The following is a 19,499-nucleotide window of genomic DNA, read 5'->3' on the forward strand; positions in this document are numbered from 1 at the left end:
CAATTTTTTCTTTAATTGCGTATCGTGACACGCAAATGCAATTATATATAGCAAATTATCATCGATAACGAGTCAAATGATAGGTTTATCGTTCCAAGGACCCGATAAAGGGTAAAAGCAGAAATTTACAATTTGCCAATTCTCGAATCGAAAGTCGAGTCGAAGTTTGCGGGATCTACAATTCGGATCGAATGATTCACGATCATGAATACCTCGATTACCTTTTTACTTTTAACATTTCTTTGTGTGTGCTGCGAAGATCAAGGTACGAATCAAAAATCTATCGATCGATTTATCTACTATAATATAATTTAACCACTTAATATGATCGTGTTACAGTGAAATGCAATTTGAACAATTATCACAATGTCCAGATTAATTCGAGCGACATCATTGATGAATTCAATTCATCGTTAAATTTTGTTAATCAATCGACGTACAAAATGATAAACAAGATCTTTTGCTTTATCGATTCGATTCTCTCCGATGTAAAAACGATAAATCACTTGTTCCAACTCAAAATGACGAACAACAATCTTACACAATCATACTTCAAAATCGATTGCCCAAAACGAAAATATCGAAGATCGATATTTGGCATAGAAGAATCGAATATCCAATATCCGATGAATGATTTGCTATCGTCGATTATATCGATTGCAGATGTCGCTATCAAGCCAATATCCTGGACTTCGAATCAAGTATTAAATTTAATATATAAGTTTATAATGAATGTAGTGCTTCCCTGGCTCTATCGTTTTCTCAATGAAATCAAAAAATTAAACATTCTGCCCTCACGTTTGAACGATTTAATCGAATTATTTAACAACATTTATTATCTTATGAAACTTTTTGGTTACATTAACTGATTCTCCTAATTTCTAATCTCGTTGCCATTGTATGTTTTGAAATTTTTTGAACTTTTTTATGATATTTTTCAATGGGAAAAACAGAAAATGTAATTTTGCCAACATAATAAAATTAAAATTGATAAATCAATAAGTACAAACTAGTGTTTAAGTAGCTCTAATATTTTTAGTTAAAATATCTAAAATATATTGAAATATAGATATATTGAAATGTAAATACTTATATATCTTCTTATTTTATATTCTCTTTATTTATATTATATAGCTTAATAACGATATTCACTTTATCGCTTTTTTCTGCCCGCACATTCACTTTTCTTCATTTCCTATCTTTGTTACCTATTTTACATTCGACTTACGAAAATACTTGTAAAAAGCAACAAGAGAAATCATCTCTATAGTTCTAAGAAAATGCGGGTATTACGTGTAAGTATCTAATCCATGATTATATTAAAATTGTTTGCAAAAACGATGCGGGAATGAATAATTGTTTCTTTCCTCATTTTTCTTTCTTATCTAAAAAAAGATTTTTTAAAGGATATTTGATTTCTTTGAATTGATATTCGAATTTAAATTTTAAATTAATATTCGAATGATAATGCATATTATTCCATTTATATCATTTCTGTTAACATAAGTGATTAAAAATATAACATATAATAGATAATAACAATGAATAGTATCATAAAAATAATTATTATAGTTTTTAAGCGGTAAATTAACCAATTACATATTAAATATGATATTTTCCTGAACGTTATAATTTAATCATTCCAAATATTAAAGATATTGCTCAATCCTTGATTGAAAATTTTTTCAATCTATTATAATCGAAATTTATTAAATCTACGATTCAGAATCGGTTCGTTGATCGCTCGAGAAACATAATGTCACGTCCTCGTTAGAAACAATATTTATCGAAGAAGAACGGAGAGACACGAACATGTGTAAAATTGTAGGTTACGTAAACCGAAGGACACTTCTAAACGAGCACCGCGTTATCGTGTGCCGTTCATACATGGAATCCGGGAAATCGAATCGGCGAATGGCCGGCTCGAACGGCCGGAAATATTTGACCAATCGCGATAAGCATCGATGCACTGAGACGAGTCGTTTTGCGCGTGACGACCAAGCCTTTTTGTCGGTTACGACCATAAGCGTCCGTGAACAGGCGCGTTCAACTGCAGCCTGTCATCGATCTATGATAACCTCAGATTGCCCAAATTCCATGATATTCAAGTATCTTAAAAGCACTTTATCAATATAAACTTGTCACTTGTTTTCAAATATTTTTTCAAACTTTAAATGAAGTCGAGTTGCTTTCAATTTTCTTTGACTTAAAATGATAGGTCTTGAACGATGGATGTGTGTAAATTTCTAACAAATTCGCAAATGCGTGTTAACCTAAAATAAAAATGAATTAGATGAAAAAAATGTCTAGATTTTTGAAAAATAAAAAATATATTGAAATTTTATGGAGTAACGAATGAAGTATATGTCATAATGTGATAGCTATAACAGATGAAACGAATGGAATTAATACTTGACTAATTTGAAAGAGATTTTGCCGCGTTACACCACATCGCGATTATTCGTTCGTGGACCGTCGTGCGCGCGCGGGCGGACGTATTCGTTTCTATTCGCTTTTCGCAACAATGCAGGTGAGCGCATACGCATCTCCACCCGCGTGTGTCAGTTGGTCGTGAAATTGCAATTTGATCGCATATTTTTCGAACGAAAAAATTAAGTCTAAGTATTCGATTTTCTGAATTCCATTTTAAAACAATAGATAGTTTATTGCACTGATCGCTACTTTATCAAGTCTCTTGACAACAACGTTTCGCGCGTTTTTTATACATTTATTGTACGTTGTTCCACGAGGAATCGTAAATTTCGCTAGATCTTTTAACGTTTTCGATCGATTACGCAAGCGATCCCGACGGTAGATCGTCGTGTGCAGGTCGAGGCAACGTTCGCGAAAATCCTTGGCACACAATATCGAAGCTCGAGAATCGTTTGCACGCGCGATGCGAGCGGTAGACGAGCGACGAACATGACGACGATCGCTCGTCTTTTTCTAGGAATCGTATTTTCCTGGTTTTTTGCAAGAACAGGTGACGATAATTGGACTATTAAATATATTTCTATTAGATATAATATTCTATATTTATTTCAACACGCACGGCCTCTATTATCGACGGTTCATTTACCATTGATTCCAACAGACTGTTGCTCGGCCGTTACATGGGAGAAAATTGGTGGCGTTAAACCAGAAACGTTTGACTCGCAAACAATCCTCTTTAGCACGGTCAATTCGAACGGAATAACGAGATATTGCTTCGAAAGGTAATGTCAAAGAAAAAACAAACGAAATGAAAGAACGAAATCTTTGGTCATATATACATTTCAGGTGCGAGCGCATAAATTGCACTGCATTCATAGTAGACTTTGGAAAATATATCTGCTACGCGATAGAAGCAAAGGACGACGAATTGATACCCGATCCGAATTCGACGTTTTATCATCGAGTTTGCGTGAGAGGTAAAAGGATTCGATCACTTTCGAACGATTATTCATCAATTGTAATTTTTTGTTTTCAATTAGTTCCGATAACCTGTACACGACATAGACTATGGCAAGTAGAGAGAAGCCCGGGAGCGGTATTGATAGATTCCAGCGCCTTACATCTGCCCAATCCAATTACGAGAAATCAGTGTTACGAAAAATGTATAGAGACAGGTAAGATCCAGATGCCAATAAACTGTCATTGACTCTGAATTATATGCGATGAGTGTCAAACATCGCCTCGATTTTCTTGTAGGAGGAAGCTGCGAATCCGCGCAATTCCGAACATCGAAACCTCTATCATCGAACGAAACTGTGCTCGGCCGGTGCTCTCTCTCGTTGTACGAACGTGGAACCAGACCTCGAGCGTACAGAGCCTCGATGTACAGAGATGAATATCTTCGAGATCAATGTCGAAACCTGTGTGAGTACAAATTTCAAAAAAGACGTTTTAAATCGAACTGAATAATAAAACATCCAATCTCAATTGGTTATAGCTAATCGCGAATACTGTTCGTATGCGGAATTTCAAAATGTTTCGTTGCCATATTCGGACTTCGCTTTATCCAATCTTGACGAGGAGCAGGTAAGGTTAAAGAAATTCTTCGGTACATTTACATTTCGTTTCATTGGACGGATCGATTGCGCAGTGCGAGAGAAGATGCGACGCAAGTATGGATGGTTTCATTTGTCGAGCATATACGTTCGACAATTCGTCCGGTAAACCAGTTTGCCTGTTACATTCGGAAGATACGACTAGTCTAGGGGTTAGCTCGCTGATCGATGCTACGAAAACGATATACAGAGAACGGGAATTGTGTTTGGATTGTAAGTTGATCAAATAGAAAGGAATCACGTACATAAGATGTTAGAATATTCCTAAAACATTTTCAGAGAATCAATTCTAGCTACATTAAAAATTGACTTTCTAAGACCCATAAATATTCTAACATTGTACATTTGTGCACATTTTATAGCTTTTTATTCTTCTTCTTATCAGTAAAAGTACAATGCAATGATTCAACGATGACGGTCATGTTGAGAACGAACGATCCTTTTTTCGGCCGAATCTATTCGAATGGATACGCAGATACTTGCGGCGTTCAAGGTACGGGCGGTAATCAAACGATGTTGATGCTACCCATCCCAACCGCGAACAACGTTCATCAAGGCAAACTACACTGCGGCCTGAATCCCGCTTTTTCTGTTGACGATCGAAATCGGCAAGTCGACAACAATTTTTTCTAAACTTTCTTAGGAATTCTCCATTTTATAGAAATAAATAAATTGATCATAGAACACGGCCATTGGTCTGGGCGACGATAGTCGTACAATTCAATCCAATCGTTCAACGACTCGGCGATCAAGCGATTAGGGTAGGATGCTCGTTGAGCGATCGAGAGCCACCAGAAGCGAAAAACATTACCGTTCATTCGAGTTTCAGTTTTCTCGATCCAAAGTGAGAACTTATTTTTCGCTTCTGTGATTCTTATCATTCAGTACAGAATTATTCACGATACATACATTTTCTATGTTTTTTAGCGCAGGAGTACCGCCAATCTCTTCGACAATAGTCAATGTATCCTCGCAAGTACCAATAGTCACAATGAGAATTTTAGACGAGAATATGAGAGACGCGATGGTTACGCATTTAGGTCAAAAGCTCATATTGAAAATTCAATTGAGTCCACCGAACGGTAAGCAAATTATATTATACACATAAATACCTGAATCCTGATATAAAAATAAGTCGAAAATATTTTTTTATTCTTAAAAAAAATCGAATTTGAATAGTAAATAAATGTATATCTATAGCTATGTATTTTTTTATAATTTTTTATATTTCATGATTATAGGTCCTTATGATATCACTGCCGGTCACCTTGTAGCGAGTAGCGCTTCGGGTGATGCTTCTTATTTGTTACTAAACGAAGTTGGATGTCCTACGGATTCAACCACTTTTCCAGCGCTCACGAAAGATCCACTCGATGGTCGTTCTTTGATTGCAACCTTTACCGCTTTCAAATTTCCCAACAGTCAGATAGTCCGATTTAATGTAATCGTTCGATTTTGTTTGCAAAAATGTACGCCGGTAAGTTTGATTTATGTCCGCACTTTTTAATTTTTTTTAATATTCATGATAACTGACTCAACGTGTATTGCAGACAGTCTGCAACGGCGATAAACTTTCCTATGGAAAAAGAAAACGATCTATCGAATCTGAGAATACACATTCGATTTATAATGATGAAACGACACCAATGTTTCAAAATGAAACACCGGAAGAGTTGCCGCTTTATCTCTCTATAATTGTACAAAATCCAGTTGCATCTTCGGCTGATCGTTTGTCTTCAAGAGAGAATGTATCTCCCGATACCGTGTTAATAACCGGAGAAAGTAAGTTTAATAAATTTCTTTATTTTTATTTTCAGATAATTCTCTTTAGATTTCTTTTCTTCTTTTTAGATTCTATGGACGGATTGCTTTGCATCGATGCTAGTCTTGCCTTGAGTTTATTAATTATTTTACTGATCATTCAAATTATATTTATTGTTGGCTGTCTAGTAACTATTGCGCAATATAGACGAACAGCCATACGAGCAGAAGAAGACAGAGCCAATATTCTGGCTAGACATCTCTATGGTATTCATGGAGGAAATCTTGAAATTGCACGAAGAGTCAGATGGGCCGATCATAATGCTTCCTCCGCGTCTCATGATTAATTTGCATAACCTTTCATCATCTTTCATCATTTATACATACACACACTTTAGATCGATTTCTTAAGTTGATACAATTCTATAGGTAGAAGAGGATACATGAATAGAAAAGCAATATTTTCAATTAAAACTTGTATTAAAAATGAAACAAGGACGAAAAAACAATTATGTAACTATGCGTTAAAACAGTCTTCTTAAACTGGGTATTCATAATTTGCATATTAATATTCTTGATCAGCAAAACATTCAAACAACTTATCGTTATCTTCCTCTTATTTTCGTAGTCGTGCAACGTCCATAATGTTTTAATGAAACATCTGTAACAAACAATATTTGTTTTTTTTTTTTGATAGATTAACGAAAGTTTAACTTTTTTAACCTTTTCCACACATAGATGCACAGCTTAGTTGCCCAGGATTTTTATAGTCGATTTGGTCTGTTCCACATACAGGATTATATTCGGGTGTCGTCTGAAAATTTCATCATTTCTTTTTCACTATGAATTATATTGTTTAATTTTTCAATATAATCAAAAAGAAATACTTGATGCGAAAAATAATATTTTGAAGATATGAATTATTATATACATCATTAAATTTATGATAATGATAATGAATGTATAACTATGTATAACTATGATATCATACTTATATCAACGATATATGTATGATTAAAGGAAAAAAGAAAAAATACTTTATAACTTACCCGACATGTTGCAACACATTGATCGAATTGAGGATCAACTGTAGCTGCTGTAGTAGTAGTTGTTATAATTGTGGAAGTTTGCCGTAATGGTCTATTTGCTGGTCCATCAAAAATAAATCCATCTACTTCGAATGTGGTAGGTAGCGTTTGAATCTCAATATTGTTATCGCTCAAGTCATTCTTAATATGATCAAATGATAATTAATCGATTTGATTGAACAAAATGATTCGAATTAAACAATTAAATTTTTCTTACCTGTGGAAATGCGATTACATTCCTATTCGAAGCAATAGCTACAATATGCGTTTCAATAAACTGATCTTTTATATAATGCTATTACGGAATATAAATTATTTGATGAATACTTACCTAATATTAGAAAAAACCACATTTTGATTAATCAATCCTCTCCGTTTTATATCTTTTATACACTTTTATTTTCTCTTTCTCTCTTTCGTTTTTTTTAAACTTTATTCTAATTTAAATTTCTTTAATATAATAAGATCAAGGATTTATTAAACGAAAAGAATTGTTCGCGTATTTTTATATCTGAGCTACAGACAAGTTGAGGAAAGTGACGAGCAGCAAGTAATAACAGCAACTAATCAGTGTTGCGAGATGATCGACTATAAAAATTCCTATGCGAATACATTGGACTTTCCTGTTAAGTCACTACTTTGCATCGTATTCAATATTTTAAGATAAAAGAAATAAACAAACAGCTATCTCTATCTAGCTTGAATATTTTATTCAATATAATTTATTCTAAATATTCTTTTATTCTGCTGTTATACAGGGCAAAAAGTAAATAACACAAGTTTGACAAATTACATTTTACATTCATATGTTATTATATATTATGTATATTATCACCACACCTGGAAATTCCTCTTTCCATAATTTACTGTTCAAGGTTAATACTTCTTTTTTTTATTTCGTTCCAAAGTTGTAAATTAAAAAAAAAATTTGATTCATCTACATATAATACATATTTTAAAATATTTCTTATGGAAATGAAAAAAATATAAAAGATTATATTTTTTAATTTATAATAAGATTCTAATAACATATTTATATAGTATACTTTTTAATATATTATATACAATTTTTCTATTTATATAATACTTGCATAAGTGATAAAGTTAACGATAAACATCAAATTAGAATTTTTTCCTCTAAATACACAAAAATGATATTTTAATGTATAGAGATGTGTGCATATATGCGCATAAAAAACTTGCGCAAATATTAAATATCTTTTGAATATGAATGCAGTTCTAATTTTAGGATTGTATACGGAAAGCATATCGGATACCGATATAATACAATATCGATTATTTATTCATACGTGCAAATAAAAAATACTTAAATACTTACAATTAGACGCAACACATTAAAATGTGTTATCTACAATTTTTAATTTTTTCTGCTAACTTGTTGATCTTTAAGATTTTCGTTTAACGAAATCCTCAATTTTTATTGAAACAAATTAAATTCATTTAAAGTTTATGACTAATCTTTCTTTTCATCTATTTCAATATTTTACAATACACACTACATCTTTCAAAGCACGTATTCGAAGCAATTATATACATTTTTATATTTCGATCCAAATTTTATTCGCTTTGATATCTAATGATACAAGCGTACCATAATATTGCTTCGTCCGCACTATTAAGCATCGTCAGTGATCGTTATCTTTGAAAATATATTGCCGTGTTTATCGCAAATAATCTTGTATGAATATTAAAATTAAACATAAAATGGCAGTTAACAGGAATGATAACATGATACAATATTATACATAATTATAGAAGAAATTTAAAAAAAAAAATTTTCTCACATTTTTTTAACGAATAACGCTAAACAATTTCATTCTATTATTTACTCAATCAATAAACCATCAAATAATTATCCTTTGTTTCCATTTTAAAATTATTTTTCTGAATTTTCTCTTTCGCCAAATATTTTAAATCGTTCACACCGACGATGTTGTTTTAATTATGATTGTTCAGAATGTTATGTAGCATAAATGGTGCCAGCCTTTTTCTTTGCTAAATCAGTTGCCTTTTTCGCAGCATCCTTTACTTTTTCTGCTTTACCTTGTAATGAATGTTGGAAATCTTCTGCAAGACTTGTCTTTCCAGGAAATTCTTCGACCTAAAATAAAAACAGCAAAATAAAAACTTTTTTTCTTTCAATACTGATTTTTTATATGTATTTCTTTTACTAGATGAGCAAAACCCATTTGAGAAAGCGATGGATTCATATATTGTGCTGTGTGAGGAAACAAATGAGCTAGAACATAATTAAACCCATTATACATCAGAGTACAATTCTTTTTAAATCTATCCAATCCAAATGCTTGGATAGCTCTACTGAATCCAAATACTTGACTGTCAATCCAAGCTGATCGTTTTGCTACTGTCCAATTAGAGTTTTCTTCACATACTTTATAAACAACCTTCTCTACAATGCTCTGAAATAAACAAATCATAATAAGAATCAATCATCAAATAATTGTACTATTTGTTGTAAACTTATTGCACATTATGATATACTAAATTATATCAAATTACCATGACTTTAGTGTAACCTAAATTTCTTGTATATGTTGTTAAAGTTTTTGTTTTTGGATCCACTATACTCTCTTCAATAATTTTTACTATATTTTTGCTAACAAATCTCTCTCCCCATTTAGGTACTCTGTTAGTTTTTGTCAAAAGACGTGTGCTATATAATATACCATTTTTAACTTTTCTTGATATAGTATCTTCCGTAAGTACATGAGAACTATACATAAAAACAATTTATATTTTATATTCATTTTTTTAAAATATTTCTAAATGAATGCTATTATATGTTTCACAAATAATATATATTTAGAATTTTACCTATTAGGATTTGGATATCTCTGCCAAAATCCATATGCAACTTGATTCCAATTAAATTGAAAAATTGTACTACTTTCGTAGTATTTAACCATTCTTAATATCAACCAATATAATTTATTTAATGACCAATATAATTTATTCTTATGATTCTTGATATTTCTTTAAAAATTTCTTTGCCAAAAGCAAAGTTAATCATGTGTCATAAATCTTAATTCTAATTTATGTCTTTTAATCTGAAAATAAATAAAATATATACATTATATAAAAAATATATTTTCTTTCACATAGATATATGAAAATCCAGATATAAAAATTATTTTATTTAAATGAATCTTTATTATTATTTACAATATATTATAATAATAAATTATATTGCATAAAAAATTAATATTCGTCGTAAATTAATTAATGAAAAATTCAATATTTACATAATAATATTAATCTTATTAAAAATTCATACATATATATTTTGTACCATAAAAAATATGAAGAATTTACTTAAAAATAAAAAAAATATACATGTACGATATAATTCAAAATAAAAAAAAATTCTCAAAATCATCATTTTAATTAAATAAGAATTCAATGAAATTACATAACCTTTCCTATACTATATTATTCTACAACATTCCTAATTATTAATAATTAATTAAATAATAATAAGTTAAGATTTAATTTGGACTTCATCGATTAAGATTTTTAATAACATGCTATAAAATAATAAATATGCACTACATTATATTATAATAATATATTATAATAATAAATTATACTGCATAAAAAATTAATATTCGTCGTAAATTAATTAATGAAAAATTCAATATTTAGATAATAATATTAATCTTATTAAAAATTCATACATATATATTTTGTATCATAAAAAATATAAAGAATTTACTTAAAAATAAAAAATATACATGTATAATATATGTATAATATAATTCAAAATAAAAAAAAATTCTCAAAATCATCATTTTAATTAAATAAGAATTCAATGAAATTACATAACCTTTCCTATACTATATTATTCTACAACATTCCTAATTATTCATAATTAATTAAATAACAATAAGTTAAGATTTAATTTGGACTTCATTGATTAAGATTTATAATAACATGCTATAAAATAATAAATATACACTACATTCAATAAAATTTGATTTTCAATCAATAAAAACCGATACACTTTTTGATCATGTAATAGTTGCGAACACTCCTAATAGAATATTTTGATTTTGAATTTTATTTTAAATAATGTTTTTTTAAAATAATATATGTTCATATTTATACAAAAAAATTTATGGAAAATTTATAATATATTTATGTTACTTACATTAGCAAATTATATTTCTTTCATATCAAATTATAAATTGTCATGCAATTAGAAAAACTACTACAACATCAATATTATCGAACTTCTTTACCGTATTCTGTATATATTCACACACGTGCAAATGCATGCTTGCATATCGACAGTATAGACAACTTATTAAAGAAATAAATAAATAAATTGTTAATGTTATTTTGAAAACTTCAATGCTTTGAAATTTCTGTGTAGACACACATATTTAAAAATATAAATTATTGTTATAATATTTATTATATGTAATAAAGAAAATTACAAATGATTACTTGTGTATCATTTTTCAATATGAAATGTGGTAGAACCGTAACGATTCAAAACATCAACGGATTACAGATTTCGATTGTTATAACGTAATTAAAAATCGATTGATTACTATTTTCATGTTGTTTACAAACAACTAAGAGTGACGAGATTAGATTTATCGTCGTTGATTGTTTAAAAATCAGAAAGCTTAAAAATGCCAATAAAGACAAAGGAAATAAAAGGAATATTAATACCTATAGAAGAACAAGTAAGAAAAATATAACAATTTTATAATATTTTCATATTATAATAATATATTTCTTATATTATTTATTTCTTTTTTAAATGAAATAATATTTTAATACATTCGATATCTTAGGTAAATAAATTGAAAGAATTAATAAATACTAACCCTCATAATGAAAATGTTCCTATGTCGAAAAAATCTGTTCTCTTTGAACAATTGGAATGTTTGGGAGAAAAATTTGATTTACTATCGAAAGAAGAGATTAGCGATTATGAAGAAATGGAATCAAAGATCACTAGTATCGTGGAAGAATTTTGTTCCTTAGAATATATTAATGAATCTGTACGTTAAAACAAAATATAAATATTAATTTCTTATCCACTTTTATAATAAATTTTTTACAGATTGAAAATATAGATAAACAAATGGCAAATCAAATTTTGTCTACTGTATTAGACAAGTTTAAGTTAGCTCTTGAAGCTTTAGAAAAATTAGAATGTTTGCCATTGAAGCAAAGATTGACAGATTGTTTGGATTATATTAGAGAAATGGGTCAAGCTAATGAAATTGAACATTTTCAGAACATTAAGGTATAAAAAGTATAGTATACAAATTTTTATAATATAATTCATTTCATGTAATTATATCAATGTTTAGATAAATTAATTACTTAATATCATATAAATATAAATATAAATATATAAATAAAATATTTTCTTATTAGGAATTGGGCTCTTGCATTTTGGAATTGCTTGGACCATTACAAATATATAGGAAAAGCTTAATGTGTCAACTATTAGCTGAAAAGATCATATTATATTTGTGTCAGTTATGTGCAGCATTTAAACTGTTAGTACAATTAGTACAAGAGCAGCATCGCCTAAATGCACCAATCTATGTAATAAAATGTTTTATGATCTCTACATTTTAAAAGCATACACAAGCATATTCTAATAGGATACTTATGCTTTATTTGCATAGAATTGCAAGAAATATGTGTGTGAAAGACTTTGCTTTTGCTTGAAGATGATAATAGAAATATTGGATATGTTAGATCCATTACCAGAAGATGAAGAATTTGAACAAAAAAATCACTTTGTTTATAGGTAACTTAATTTCAATTATTTTCAGAAAAATAATACTTTACATTTATATCTATTTTAACAGTTTATTTTAACATATTTTGTATTTAGAATGGACTTGGTATTGGACATCTTATCAGAAATGCCAAATAAATCACTACAAGATCAAATACAGGAATGCAAAGATTTATGGTTTCGAATAGAAGATGTATTTTCATATGCAATGGCTATTGCACAAGTTTGCAAACCTTGCAATTTTAAAGCAATAACTGGAACCTGTCAATCCATTATATCAGAATATGAGAATTTAAAATTTCAATTAACTTCGGAATCGTCTGATACAGCATTGAATAATTTGTTTATGAATAGTTTGAGTGATGCACTTTATCGTTTAGAACGTAAAATTAATGTATCGGTATTGAATCTTGTTATGGAAGTTTTTAGTGATCCTTTTCATGCTCTAAGAAAACTTGTTACAATCTGTGGTAACTCATTAAGCGCTAAAAAACGATCTAAAAATGATTTATCCAATGCTATAGAAGATTTCGATCAAATAATAGATAAATCCATGCAAATTGGATTATTTGCTATTGCCTCTTGTAAAGATAGAAATCGTAAGTTAATTCATATAAATTGATAAAATTTGTATCATTATCTTATTTTTTATTAATTCAATTTTTAAATTGTTTTAGGAATTAATCAAGTACGAAATTGTTTGGCAAGTCTTGAATCTTTAGAAACTGAATTGATTTCCGCCATTACCATGTTTTACTTGCATCCAGATAGCAAAGAGATACGAGCAAATGTAAAGTTATTAACTGCACAATGGCAATTAGAAGTTAATAAATTACATGATGCAATTAATCTGATTATGGATTCTGCTGCTTATTGTCAAGTATTTTTTAATAAATATATGTCTGCATAATTATATATAATAAAAATTAAAAACGTAAATTTAAAAAAAAATTTATATATTATTCATTTAGGTAGTTTTAGATGATCTTCAAGATCGTATTTCAGAAATGTCGAATTGTCTTGACAATAGAAAGCCTGTTACTCAAGCACAAGTACAAAGTGTTGTGCTCAGATCATTATCACTCTCTCGCCAAATTAGTATTACAATAAACGATATTGGAAGTGATATTGTTGAAAGACAAACAATAATGATGATTAGAGAATTAAAAGCTGGTAAATATTATTATATTTTTAATTTGTTTTTATTGTATGCAACTCTATAATCATTTCTTACTATTTTGAAGCAATTTTTGAAGCTGATGCTGCTTCAAAAAGTCTTTTAATAGAAAATGCTACCGAACCACAACAATTACGGGTAATAAAAAGATGCGAATTAATATTGAATGTAGTAAAACGATTACATCCCGCTTTAGTTGCTATTATGAATAATACAATGTTAATGAATACAACTTATGGTAAAAATGGCAAGGGACAAGGTGATACTATTCATGGTACGTTATTTTCTCTCCAATTATTAATTTTTGATGTTATATTCATTTTGTATACTTCTTTTTTTTTAGATGTGAGTAATAAATTGACATCTACAATTTATGGATTATCCAATGATAATCATAGAAAACCTTTAACTTATGTAAGAACTCCTTATACAGGTAAGAATATTTATATAAATATTATGAATTCATATTTATGCTTTTTAATTATCGGTATGTTTTTTTAGTGAGCAGTTGCAAATCACCATTATCTATACAAACTGCGAATAGTGTTTCTAGAACCCAATTGAATTTATCGTGTTTGATTCCTTATATTAAAAAGGGACGTGAAATGCGCACTGAACGTTCGGTTATGTATAAAACACCATGCAAAAATGATTCCCTTGATCGATCTTTGATTGATGAAAAATTAAAAAACCGCAGTTTGATTACCATCAGACAACATCTTTTTAGTAGGGACAATATTAGCTCTCATGATGATACGTGTTTATCAGAAGAAAGGATGAATCTAACAGGTATATAAATATAAAAATATTTCATAATTTAAAAATTTTTAATATCAAATAATTTTAATTAATCATTAATTATTAACATAATAAAACTATAGGTATTTTAGAGAGATTTGTATTTTCTTGTACAAATTTAACTACAACATCATCAAAATCTCACCATGTTGAGAAAACTCAACATGATACAAATACTGATGGATCAGATAAAAAGTCTGTTCGACATTTAACAGAATTGGTTGAATGCATCGAAAACCAATCTGATATGACAACAGGTAAAATGGATCAGTGTTCTACAATTGGCGGAGGTGATGGTCCATCAATCGTAAATATATCAAAAACTTACGATGATACGCAACGCTTAAGTAATAATACTGAAATAACGCAAGAACGATTATTTGGAGATTAAATATAATTGTTATGAATTACATTGATAATGAAAAATAATGATCTTCATTGAATTTGAAGTTTCAGTATATTGATCGAAAAATACAAACGTTCACAGTTAAAATACAATGTGTTAAAATAGTTTTTATTAAAAATTAAATACAATATTATATTTTTAAATAAATAAAGAATGTATGTGACAGAGAGAGAGCGAGAGAGAGAGAGAGAGAGAGAGAGAGAGAGAGAGAGAGAGAGAGAGAGAGAGAGGAAAAGAGATTAAGAAAGAATGTATTAAGTAAACTCAAGTTCTAATTCAACTTTTATATATTTGTAAAATTTTCATTAATAAAAAGATGTTTTTGAATTGACTTATTAAATTATTGAATAATTTTGATTGTCTATTAATTACGAATTATATATCGAAAATATGCATGTATATGCGATATATCGTATCTCGCAATTTTCGAGTTCAACATTTGTTGAAATCGAGATATTCACGTGATTCACATTTACTTTAATAAATTGATTGCTTAATAGATTTAGTCTGTCAATATATAGAAAGATTATTTATTATAAAATGGGAGCATCATTGATTCCAATATTAATTTTTACAATATTTTGGGGAGTAATAGGAATTGTTTTACCTTTTTTTGTCCCAAAAGGTACTAATCGTGGGTATGTATACCATATAATTCCATTATAATTAACGTAAAAAAAATTTTAATTATTAAAATATTTTTTCTCTTATAAAAAAGAAATAAATATAATTATCTAAAGTTATTAATTATATTAAATTTAATAGTAATTTTTTATAAACTTTTCTTTTATAGAATTCTTCAGGTTATGCTTATGTTGACAGCTTTTACATGTTGGTTGTTGTAAGTTGACAAATATCAGATAAAGCACTTGAATGAATTTATAAATAATGTTTCAATTAAAATTCAATTTATTATATATTTTATAGCTGGTTATGTTGTTATATGGCTCAAATGAATCCTTTAATTGGACCAAAACTACCTAGAAATACAATTCTTATGATGGCACGAGAATGGGTAAATATATTTTATTTCATAATAATATATTCGGTTCTTTTAAACTTATTAATTACATAGAAAAAATAGAAAATATAAATCTTCTTTATAATATTTTTGTTACAGAGCCATGTTCAGTTTGCCGTAACAGATGAGATGTAACAGTCTTCAATAATTACAGAAGAAATTAATTATTTATTATTGATATAATGAATCTTTTTTTTTTTTAAAACTTTGTAATTAGTGAAATCATATTATCATGATAAAAGTAAAAAATTTAAGTAGTTCTTTATTGAAAAGTTTAGAAGTACATCAAATATTAATATTTTATCTGATAAAGTAAAAGATATTTCTTAACAATTAACAATTAACAATTAAATATTTTCATTTAGTACAAAACGTTAAATAACAATTTTAATATTTAAAATGTTATATTGTCATCATTATATAACAGCAACAATAGTGATAATAATTAAACAATAGCAATATTAATAAAATTCATAATCAAATGAAATATTGTTGAATATTATGTGTGTTTCAATTTTTAATTTTATTTTATCCATATTTCGATTTAAAAAATTTATATTGATTTTAAAAATTTTTTTGTAAAAAAATAATTGATATTCTATATGAAAATAAATTAATATAATAACGCATTCATATGTATATCTTATATGTAGAAGCTAACACATAATATATATATATATATATAATATATAATATACGTGAATTAAAAGGTATTGGATTCTAATCTTATTCGTATATTTATGTGTATGCGCACGAAGTATACATCTACATGTGCATAAAGCAAAAGTGACAAGTAGTGACGCGCTATCACCAAGAAAAACAATAATGGAGGCGTGTAATGTCGTTGAACGTGAAGTTGACAAGATTTTATTAAAATTTGGAGTCGTAAACGAACATGCAGAGACAGTACTGCAAGATCTCATAAATCATGTCGAATCTTTAAAAAAGGAATTTGCAGAAGGTATACTAAAAGCTTTCACAATACTTACAATGTCACTATTCGTTGACATCTATGAGTAAAAAAATAAAATCTTTTGGAAATCGTGATATTATTAGTAATTGTAAAAAAGAAAGAAAAAAGATCTAGAAGATTTCAATTTTTACAGAATCAATATGAATGTATAGATTTAGTAAAATTTAACCTGAAAAACGTTTAAATTTTTCATTAACCTCTTCATATTATTCTGCCCAATTCTAACCTCTTTCATTGCAACATTTTATTCAATATTTTTTTTCATTTAAAAAATTTTTCAATTATTTATATTTTTTTTTGCTAATTTTTGTTTTTTGATTTTTTAACGCTTTAATAGAATATAACATTAAAATTATGTAATTTTTTAAAAGAATCAAAATTTTTTTTTCAATAGCACCATCCAATCATGAATTAACACCAGGCCAAATACAAATATTAAAAGAAACAATGAAAAAGATATGTGAAACTGTGCATCGTTTAACCACTGAACATAGAGAGTTACATGGTTCTGTTTCTAAAGTTGGAAAAGCAATTGATAGAAATTTCACTGCAGATTTTGCAAGTACAAGTAGAGAAGATGTTTTTTCAGGCCCTGAAAAATCACATCTTCTAAATCAAGTTATTTGTCAACATTTTTATCGTCATGGTATGTTAGATATTGCAGCAGAATTAGCAGCGGTAAGTCTATATGATACATTTAATAACAAGGATATTTTTGCTATTAATTTGTTATAAAAAATATATATATAAATATAATAAATCTCTGTTGCAGGAAGCTGGAATTAAAACAGATGAAGGTACAAAAGAGCCATTTACAGAATTAAATTATATATTGGATTGTTTAAAACAAAGAAATTTGGAACCAGCTCTTGATTGGGCAAAAAAACATAGAGAGGCACTTTTAGCACAAGTATACTGAATATTATTTATTGCTACTACTTTGGTAATATTATAATGCAAATGTTTGACATTAATTGAATATTATTTGTAGAATTCATCTCTTGAATTCAAGTTGCATAGGTTACATTTCATAAGATTGATTCAACAAGGACCTAGTAAACAAACAGAAGCAATAACTTATGCCCGTCAAAATCTTACACAATATGTTGAACGTCATGGGAAAGAAGTACAAGCTTTAATGGGCACGCTACTTTATTTACCAAATGGAATACAATCCTCCCCTTATAGTCATTTATTAGATCCCACTTTGTGGTTAGATATTCATGATGTATTTACAAGGGAGGCTTGCACATTATTTGGTTTAAGTGTAGATAGTCCTCTTTCAGTATGGTAAGTTTTTTTATATTGATAAGTATATAAATCAATAGAATAATCTTATAACATTGTTTTAGTATTAATGCTGGTTGTACTGCATTACCAACACTTCTGAATATTAAACAAGTTATGCAACAAAGACAAGTAAATACTGTTTGGAATGGAAAAGATGAGTTACCTGTAAGTAATAGTAATTAGAATAATGATTAGAAAAAACAATATTATTTAAATGATATTTTCCACATAGATTGAAATAGATCTTGGTAAAGAAGGTCGTTATCATTCTGTCTTTGCATGCCCAATTTTAAGGCAACAAAGTACAGAGAATAATCCACCAATGAAATTAGTCTGTGGACATGTTATTTCAAGAGATGCGTTAAATAAACTTACGAATGCAAATAAGTACGTTTTTTAATAATAAAACATATTATTATAAATGAAAAAGTTTTTTTTAATTAATAAACAATAAGACGCAAAGAAAGATTGAAGTTTTTGAAATAATAATTGAATTTTGTTTTTTAGATTAAAATGTCCATACTGTCCAGTAGAACAGAATCCAGAAGATGCTAGACTTATATATTTTTAGATTACTGTGATATAACAAAATGAATGATCTGTATAACTCTTAAGCTAATGGAAAAGATTATATATATATACTTGGATCAATTTATCGTATGCCGCGAACATTGATGGTAATTGTTGTTTTTTATTTTGCCTATAAAACTTATACTAATGTTTGATTTGTATCAAAGCATTAGAATATTAGTTATATCGTTTTATCGTCGGAGAATAACACATTTTTGATAATTATTTTGGTGACGACAGACGATATTTTAATATCTTTCGAAAAGTAAATATATCAACGTAATTGTGTAAAAATTAAAATTCAATTGTGATTGTTTAAGAAAAAAATATAAATATAAATAAATAAATATATATTTATATATTTATTTATTTATTTATTTATTTATGTTTATGTTATATATTTTCACGTATGCGCAAATACGATAGTATGATTAAAATAGTATTAAGTAAGACATTTTTGTATATACTGCTGTTGAATGTTAATTATTAATTAAAGTTGTTTGTAATAATAATTATTAATAAGATGATATGTGAGTTACGTACAAAAAAAGTCGATG

At 28.0% G+C, this 19,499-nt stretch overlaps 7 protein-coding genes and 1 long non-coding RNA gene across 16 annotated transcripts; 5 read left to right on the forward strand and 3 right to left on the reverse strand.

The window, feature by feature from the left end:
* The first annotated feature begins 104 nt into the window (after nucleotides 1–104).
* LOC108000615 (uncharacterized) lies at nucleotides 105–1,086 on the forward strand. The gene is made up of 2 exons (XM_017061057.3): nucleotides 105–265; nucleotides 340–1,086. The coding sequence occupies exons 1-2, from the start codon at nucleotides 205–207 to the stop codon at nucleotides 867–869; spliced, it is 591 nt and encodes a 196-aa protein (XP_016916546.1). The 5' UTR covers nucleotides 105–204; the 3' UTR covers nucleotides 870–1,086.
* Nucleotides 1,087–1,546: 460 nt separating this feature from the next.
* LOC133667419 (uncharacterized) lies at nucleotides 1,547–2,490 on the reverse strand. The gene is made up of 2 exons (XR_009832902.1): nucleotides 2,413–2,490; nucleotides 1,547–2,273 (listed from the first exon to the last, which is right to left on the reverse strand). It is a non-coding gene; the product is annotated as an uncharacterized LOC133667419 (long non-coding RNA).
* LOC108000653 (uncharacterized) lies at nucleotides 2,267–7,196 on the forward strand. 6 transcript variants are annotated; one of them, XR_009832900.1, is made up of 13 exons: nucleotides 2,267–2,983; nucleotides 3,095–3,215; nucleotides 3,280–3,410; nucleotides 3,474–3,608; nucleotides 3,691–3,858; nucleotides 3,932–4,020; nucleotides 4,085–4,262; nucleotides 4,435–4,657; nucleotides 4,732–4,893; nucleotides 4,977–5,131; nucleotides 5,291–5,526; nucleotides 5,604–5,831; nucleotides 5,901–6,042. XR_009832900.1 is itself a non-coding variant. In XM_017061147.3 (13 exons), exons 1-13 carry the CDS (start codon nucleotides 2,923–2,925, stop codon nucleotides 5,898–5,900), a joined length of 1,911 nt encoding a protein of 636 aa, XP_016916636.1. In that variant the 5' UTR covers nucleotides 2,267–2,922; the 3' UTR covers nucleotides 5,901–7,196. The 6 variants fall into 6 exon arrangements, 4 of the variants coding, with proteins under 4 accessions (XP_016916636.1, XP_016916626.1, XP_016916618.1 ...); XR_009832901.1 differs by having other exon boundaries at nucleotides 5,881–6,021; XM_017061147.3 differs by having other exon boundaries at nucleotides 5,600–5,831; nucleotides 5,881–7,196.
* LOC108000744 (uncharacterized) lies at nucleotides 6,272–7,446 on the reverse strand. The gene is made up of 5 exons (XM_017061320.2): nucleotides 7,230–7,446; nucleotides 7,116–7,153; nucleotides 6,860–7,039; nucleotides 6,534–6,624; nucleotides 6,272–6,471 (listed from the first exon to the last, which is right to left on the reverse strand). The coding sequence occupies exons 1-5, from the start codon at nucleotides 7,249–7,251 to the stop codon at nucleotides 6,416–6,418; spliced, it is 387 nt and encodes a 128-aa protein (XP_016916809.2). The 5' UTR covers nucleotides 7,252–7,446; the 3' UTR covers nucleotides 6,272–6,415.
* Nucleotides 7,447–7,587: 141 nt separating this feature from the next.
* LOC108000732 (PRELI domain-containing protein 1, mitochondrial) lies at nucleotides 7,588–11,418 on the reverse strand. 2 transcript variants are annotated; one of them, XM_017061286.3, is made up of 5 exons: nucleotides 11,088–11,418; nucleotides 9,755–9,987; nucleotides 9,440–9,653; nucleotides 9,091–9,339; nucleotides 7,588–9,020 (listed from the first exon to the last, which is right to left on the reverse strand). In XM_017061286.3, the coding sequence occupies exons 2-5, from the start codon at nucleotides 9,844–9,846 to the stop codon at nucleotides 8,880–8,882; spliced, it is 696 nt and encodes a 231-aa protein (XP_016916775.1). In that variant the 5' UTR covers nucleotides 9,847–9,987; nucleotides 11,088–11,418; the 3' UTR covers nucleotides 7,588–8,879. The 2 variants fall into 2 exon arrangements, with proteins under 2 accessions (XP_016916775.1, XP_016916783.1); XM_017061294.3 differs by lacking the exon at nucleotides 11,088–11,418 and adding an exon at nucleotides 10,899–11,013.
* A 17-nt stretch (nucleotides 11,419–11,435) lies between these two features.
* LOC108000650 (uncharacterized) lies at nucleotides 11,436–15,428 on the forward strand. 3 transcript variants are annotated; one of them, XM_017061115.3, is made up of 12 exons: nucleotides 11,436–11,631; nucleotides 11,743–11,952; nucleotides 12,015–12,200; nucleotides 12,335–12,508; nucleotides 12,592–12,716; nucleotides 12,804–13,306; nucleotides 13,385–13,587; nucleotides 13,679–13,880; nucleotides 13,952–14,158; nucleotides 14,228–14,317; nucleotides 14,386–14,673; nucleotides 14,766–15,428. In XM_017061115.3, exons 1-12 carry the CDS (start codon nucleotides 11,578–11,580, stop codon nucleotides 15,071–15,073), a joined length of 2,550 nt encoding a protein of 849 aa, XP_016916604.1. In that variant the 5' UTR covers nucleotides 11,436–11,577; the 3' UTR covers nucleotides 15,074–15,428. The 3 variants fall into 3 exon arrangements, with proteins under 3 accessions (XP_016916604.1, XP_061941969.1, XP_061941970.1); XM_062085985.1 differs by having other exon boundaries at nucleotides 13,952–14,317; XM_062085986.1 differs by lacking the exon at nucleotides 11,743–11,952 and having other exon boundaries at nucleotides 13,952–14,317.
* LOC108000752 (V-type proton ATPase subunit e 2) lies at nucleotides 15,293–16,738 on the forward strand. The gene is made up of 4 exons (XM_017061334.3): nucleotides 15,293–15,726; nucleotides 15,882–15,929; nucleotides 16,016–16,103; nucleotides 16,209–16,738. Exons 1-4 carry the CDS (start codon nucleotides 15,629–15,631, stop codon nucleotides 16,242–16,244), a joined length of 270 nt encoding a protein of 89 aa, XP_016916823.1. The 5' UTR covers nucleotides 15,293–15,628; the 3' UTR covers nucleotides 16,245–16,738.
* Nucleotides 16,739–16,842: 104 nt separating this feature from the next.
* LOC108000729 (E3 ubiquitin-protein ligase RMND5A) lies at nucleotides 16,843–19,053 on the forward strand. Its single transcript, XM_017061272.3, has 7 exons — nucleotides 16,843–17,070; nucleotides 17,477–17,760; nucleotides 17,855–17,992; nucleotides 18,074–18,372; nucleotides 18,435–18,537; nucleotides 18,605–18,759; nucleotides 18,880–19,053. The coding sequence occupies exons 1-7, from the start codon at nucleotides 16,935–16,937 to the stop codon at nucleotides 18,941–18,943; spliced, it is 1,179 nt and encodes a 392-aa protein (XP_016916761.1). The 5' UTR covers nucleotides 16,843–16,934; the 3' UTR covers nucleotides 18,944–19,053.
* The last annotated feature ends 446 nt before the right edge of the window (nucleotides 19,054–19,499 follow it).

The sequence above is a fragment of the Apis cerana genome, linkage group LG15, assembly GCF_029169275.1.
Source record: "Apis cerana isolate GH-2021 linkage group LG15, AcerK_1.0, whole genome shotgun sequence".
Taxonomy (NCBI): domain Eukaryota; kingdom Metazoa; phylum Arthropoda; class Insecta; order Hymenoptera; family Apidae; genus Apis; species Apis cerana.

Coding starts and splice junctions, on each gene's coding strand:
- LOC108000732 (XM_017061286.3), bottom strand. CDS start 9,846: ATGGTTAAATACTACGAAAGTAGTACAATTTTTCAATTTAATTGGAAT. Junction 9,654..9,754: donor AGATATCCAAATCCTAATAG/GTAAAATTCTAA, acceptor TTTTATGTATAG/TTCTCATGTACTTACGGAAG. Junction 9,021..9,090: donor AAATGGGTTTTGCTCATCTA/GTAAAAGAAATA, acceptor TTTTTATTTTAG/GTCGAAGAATTTCCTGGAAA.
- LOC108000615 (XM_017061057.3), top strand. CDS start 205: ATGAATACCTCGATTACCTTTTTACTTTTAACATTTCTTTGTGTGTGC. Junction 266..339: donor TGTGTGCTGCGAAGATCAAG/GTACGAATCAAA, acceptor ATCGTGTTACAG/TGAAATGCAATTTGAACAAT.
- LOC108000752 (XM_017061334.3), top strand. CDS start 15,629: ATGGGAGCATCATTGATTCCAATATTAATTTTTACAATATTTTGGGGA. Junction 15,727..15,881: donor CCAAAAGGTACTAATCGTGG/GTATGTATACCA, acceptor TTTCTTTTATAG/AATTCTTCAGGTTATGCTTA. Junction 16,104..16,208: donor TTATGATGGCACGAGAATGG/GTAAATATATTT, acceptor TTTTTGTTACAG/AGCCATGTTCAGTTTGCCGT.
- LOC108000729 (XM_017061272.3), top strand. CDS start 16,935: ATGGAGGCGTGTAATGTCGTTGAACGTGAAGTTGACAAGATTTTATTA. Junction 17,993..18,073: donor GAGAGGCACTTTTAGCACAA/GTATACTGAATA, acceptor TATTATTTGTAG/AATTCATCTCTTGAATTCAA. Junction 18,373..18,434: donor GATAGTCCTCTTTCAGTATG/GTAAGTTTTTTT, acceptor ACATTGTTTTAG/TATTAATGCTGGTTGTACTG.
- LOC108000744 (XM_017061320.2), bottom strand. CDS start 7,251: ATGTGGTTTTTTCTAATATTAG. Junction 7,154..7,229: donor GTGGTTTTTTCTAATATTAG/GTAAGTATTCAT, acceptor CGCATATTGTAG/CTATTGCTTCGAATAGGAAT. Junction 6,625..6,859: donor AATGTGTTGCAACATGTCGG/GTAAGTTATAAA, acceptor TGAAATTTTCAG/ACGACACCCGAATATAATCC.
- LOC108000650 (XM_062085985.1), top strand. CDS start 11,578: ATGCCAATAAAGACAAAGGAAATAAAAGGAATATTAATACCTATAGAA. Junction 13,588..13,678: donor ATTCTGCTGCTTATTGTCAA/GTATTTTTTAAT, acceptor TTATTCATTTAG/GTAGTTTTAGATGATCTTCA. Junction 14,674..14,765: donor AGAAAGGATGAATCTAACAG/GTATATAAATAT, acceptor ATAAAACTATAG/GTATTTTAGAGAGATTTGTA.
- LOC108000653 (XM_017061129.3), top strand. CDS start 2,923: ATGACGACGATCGCTCGTCTTTTTCTAGGAATCGTATTTTCCTGGTTT. Junction 3,609..3,690: donor CGAAAAATGTATAGAGACAG/GTAAGATCCAGA, acceptor ATTTTCTTGTAG/GAGGAAGCTGCGAATCCGCG. Junction 3,859..3,931: donor AGATCAATGTCGAAACCTGT/GTGAGTACAAAT, acceptor AATTGGTTATAG/CTAATCGCGAATACTGTTCG.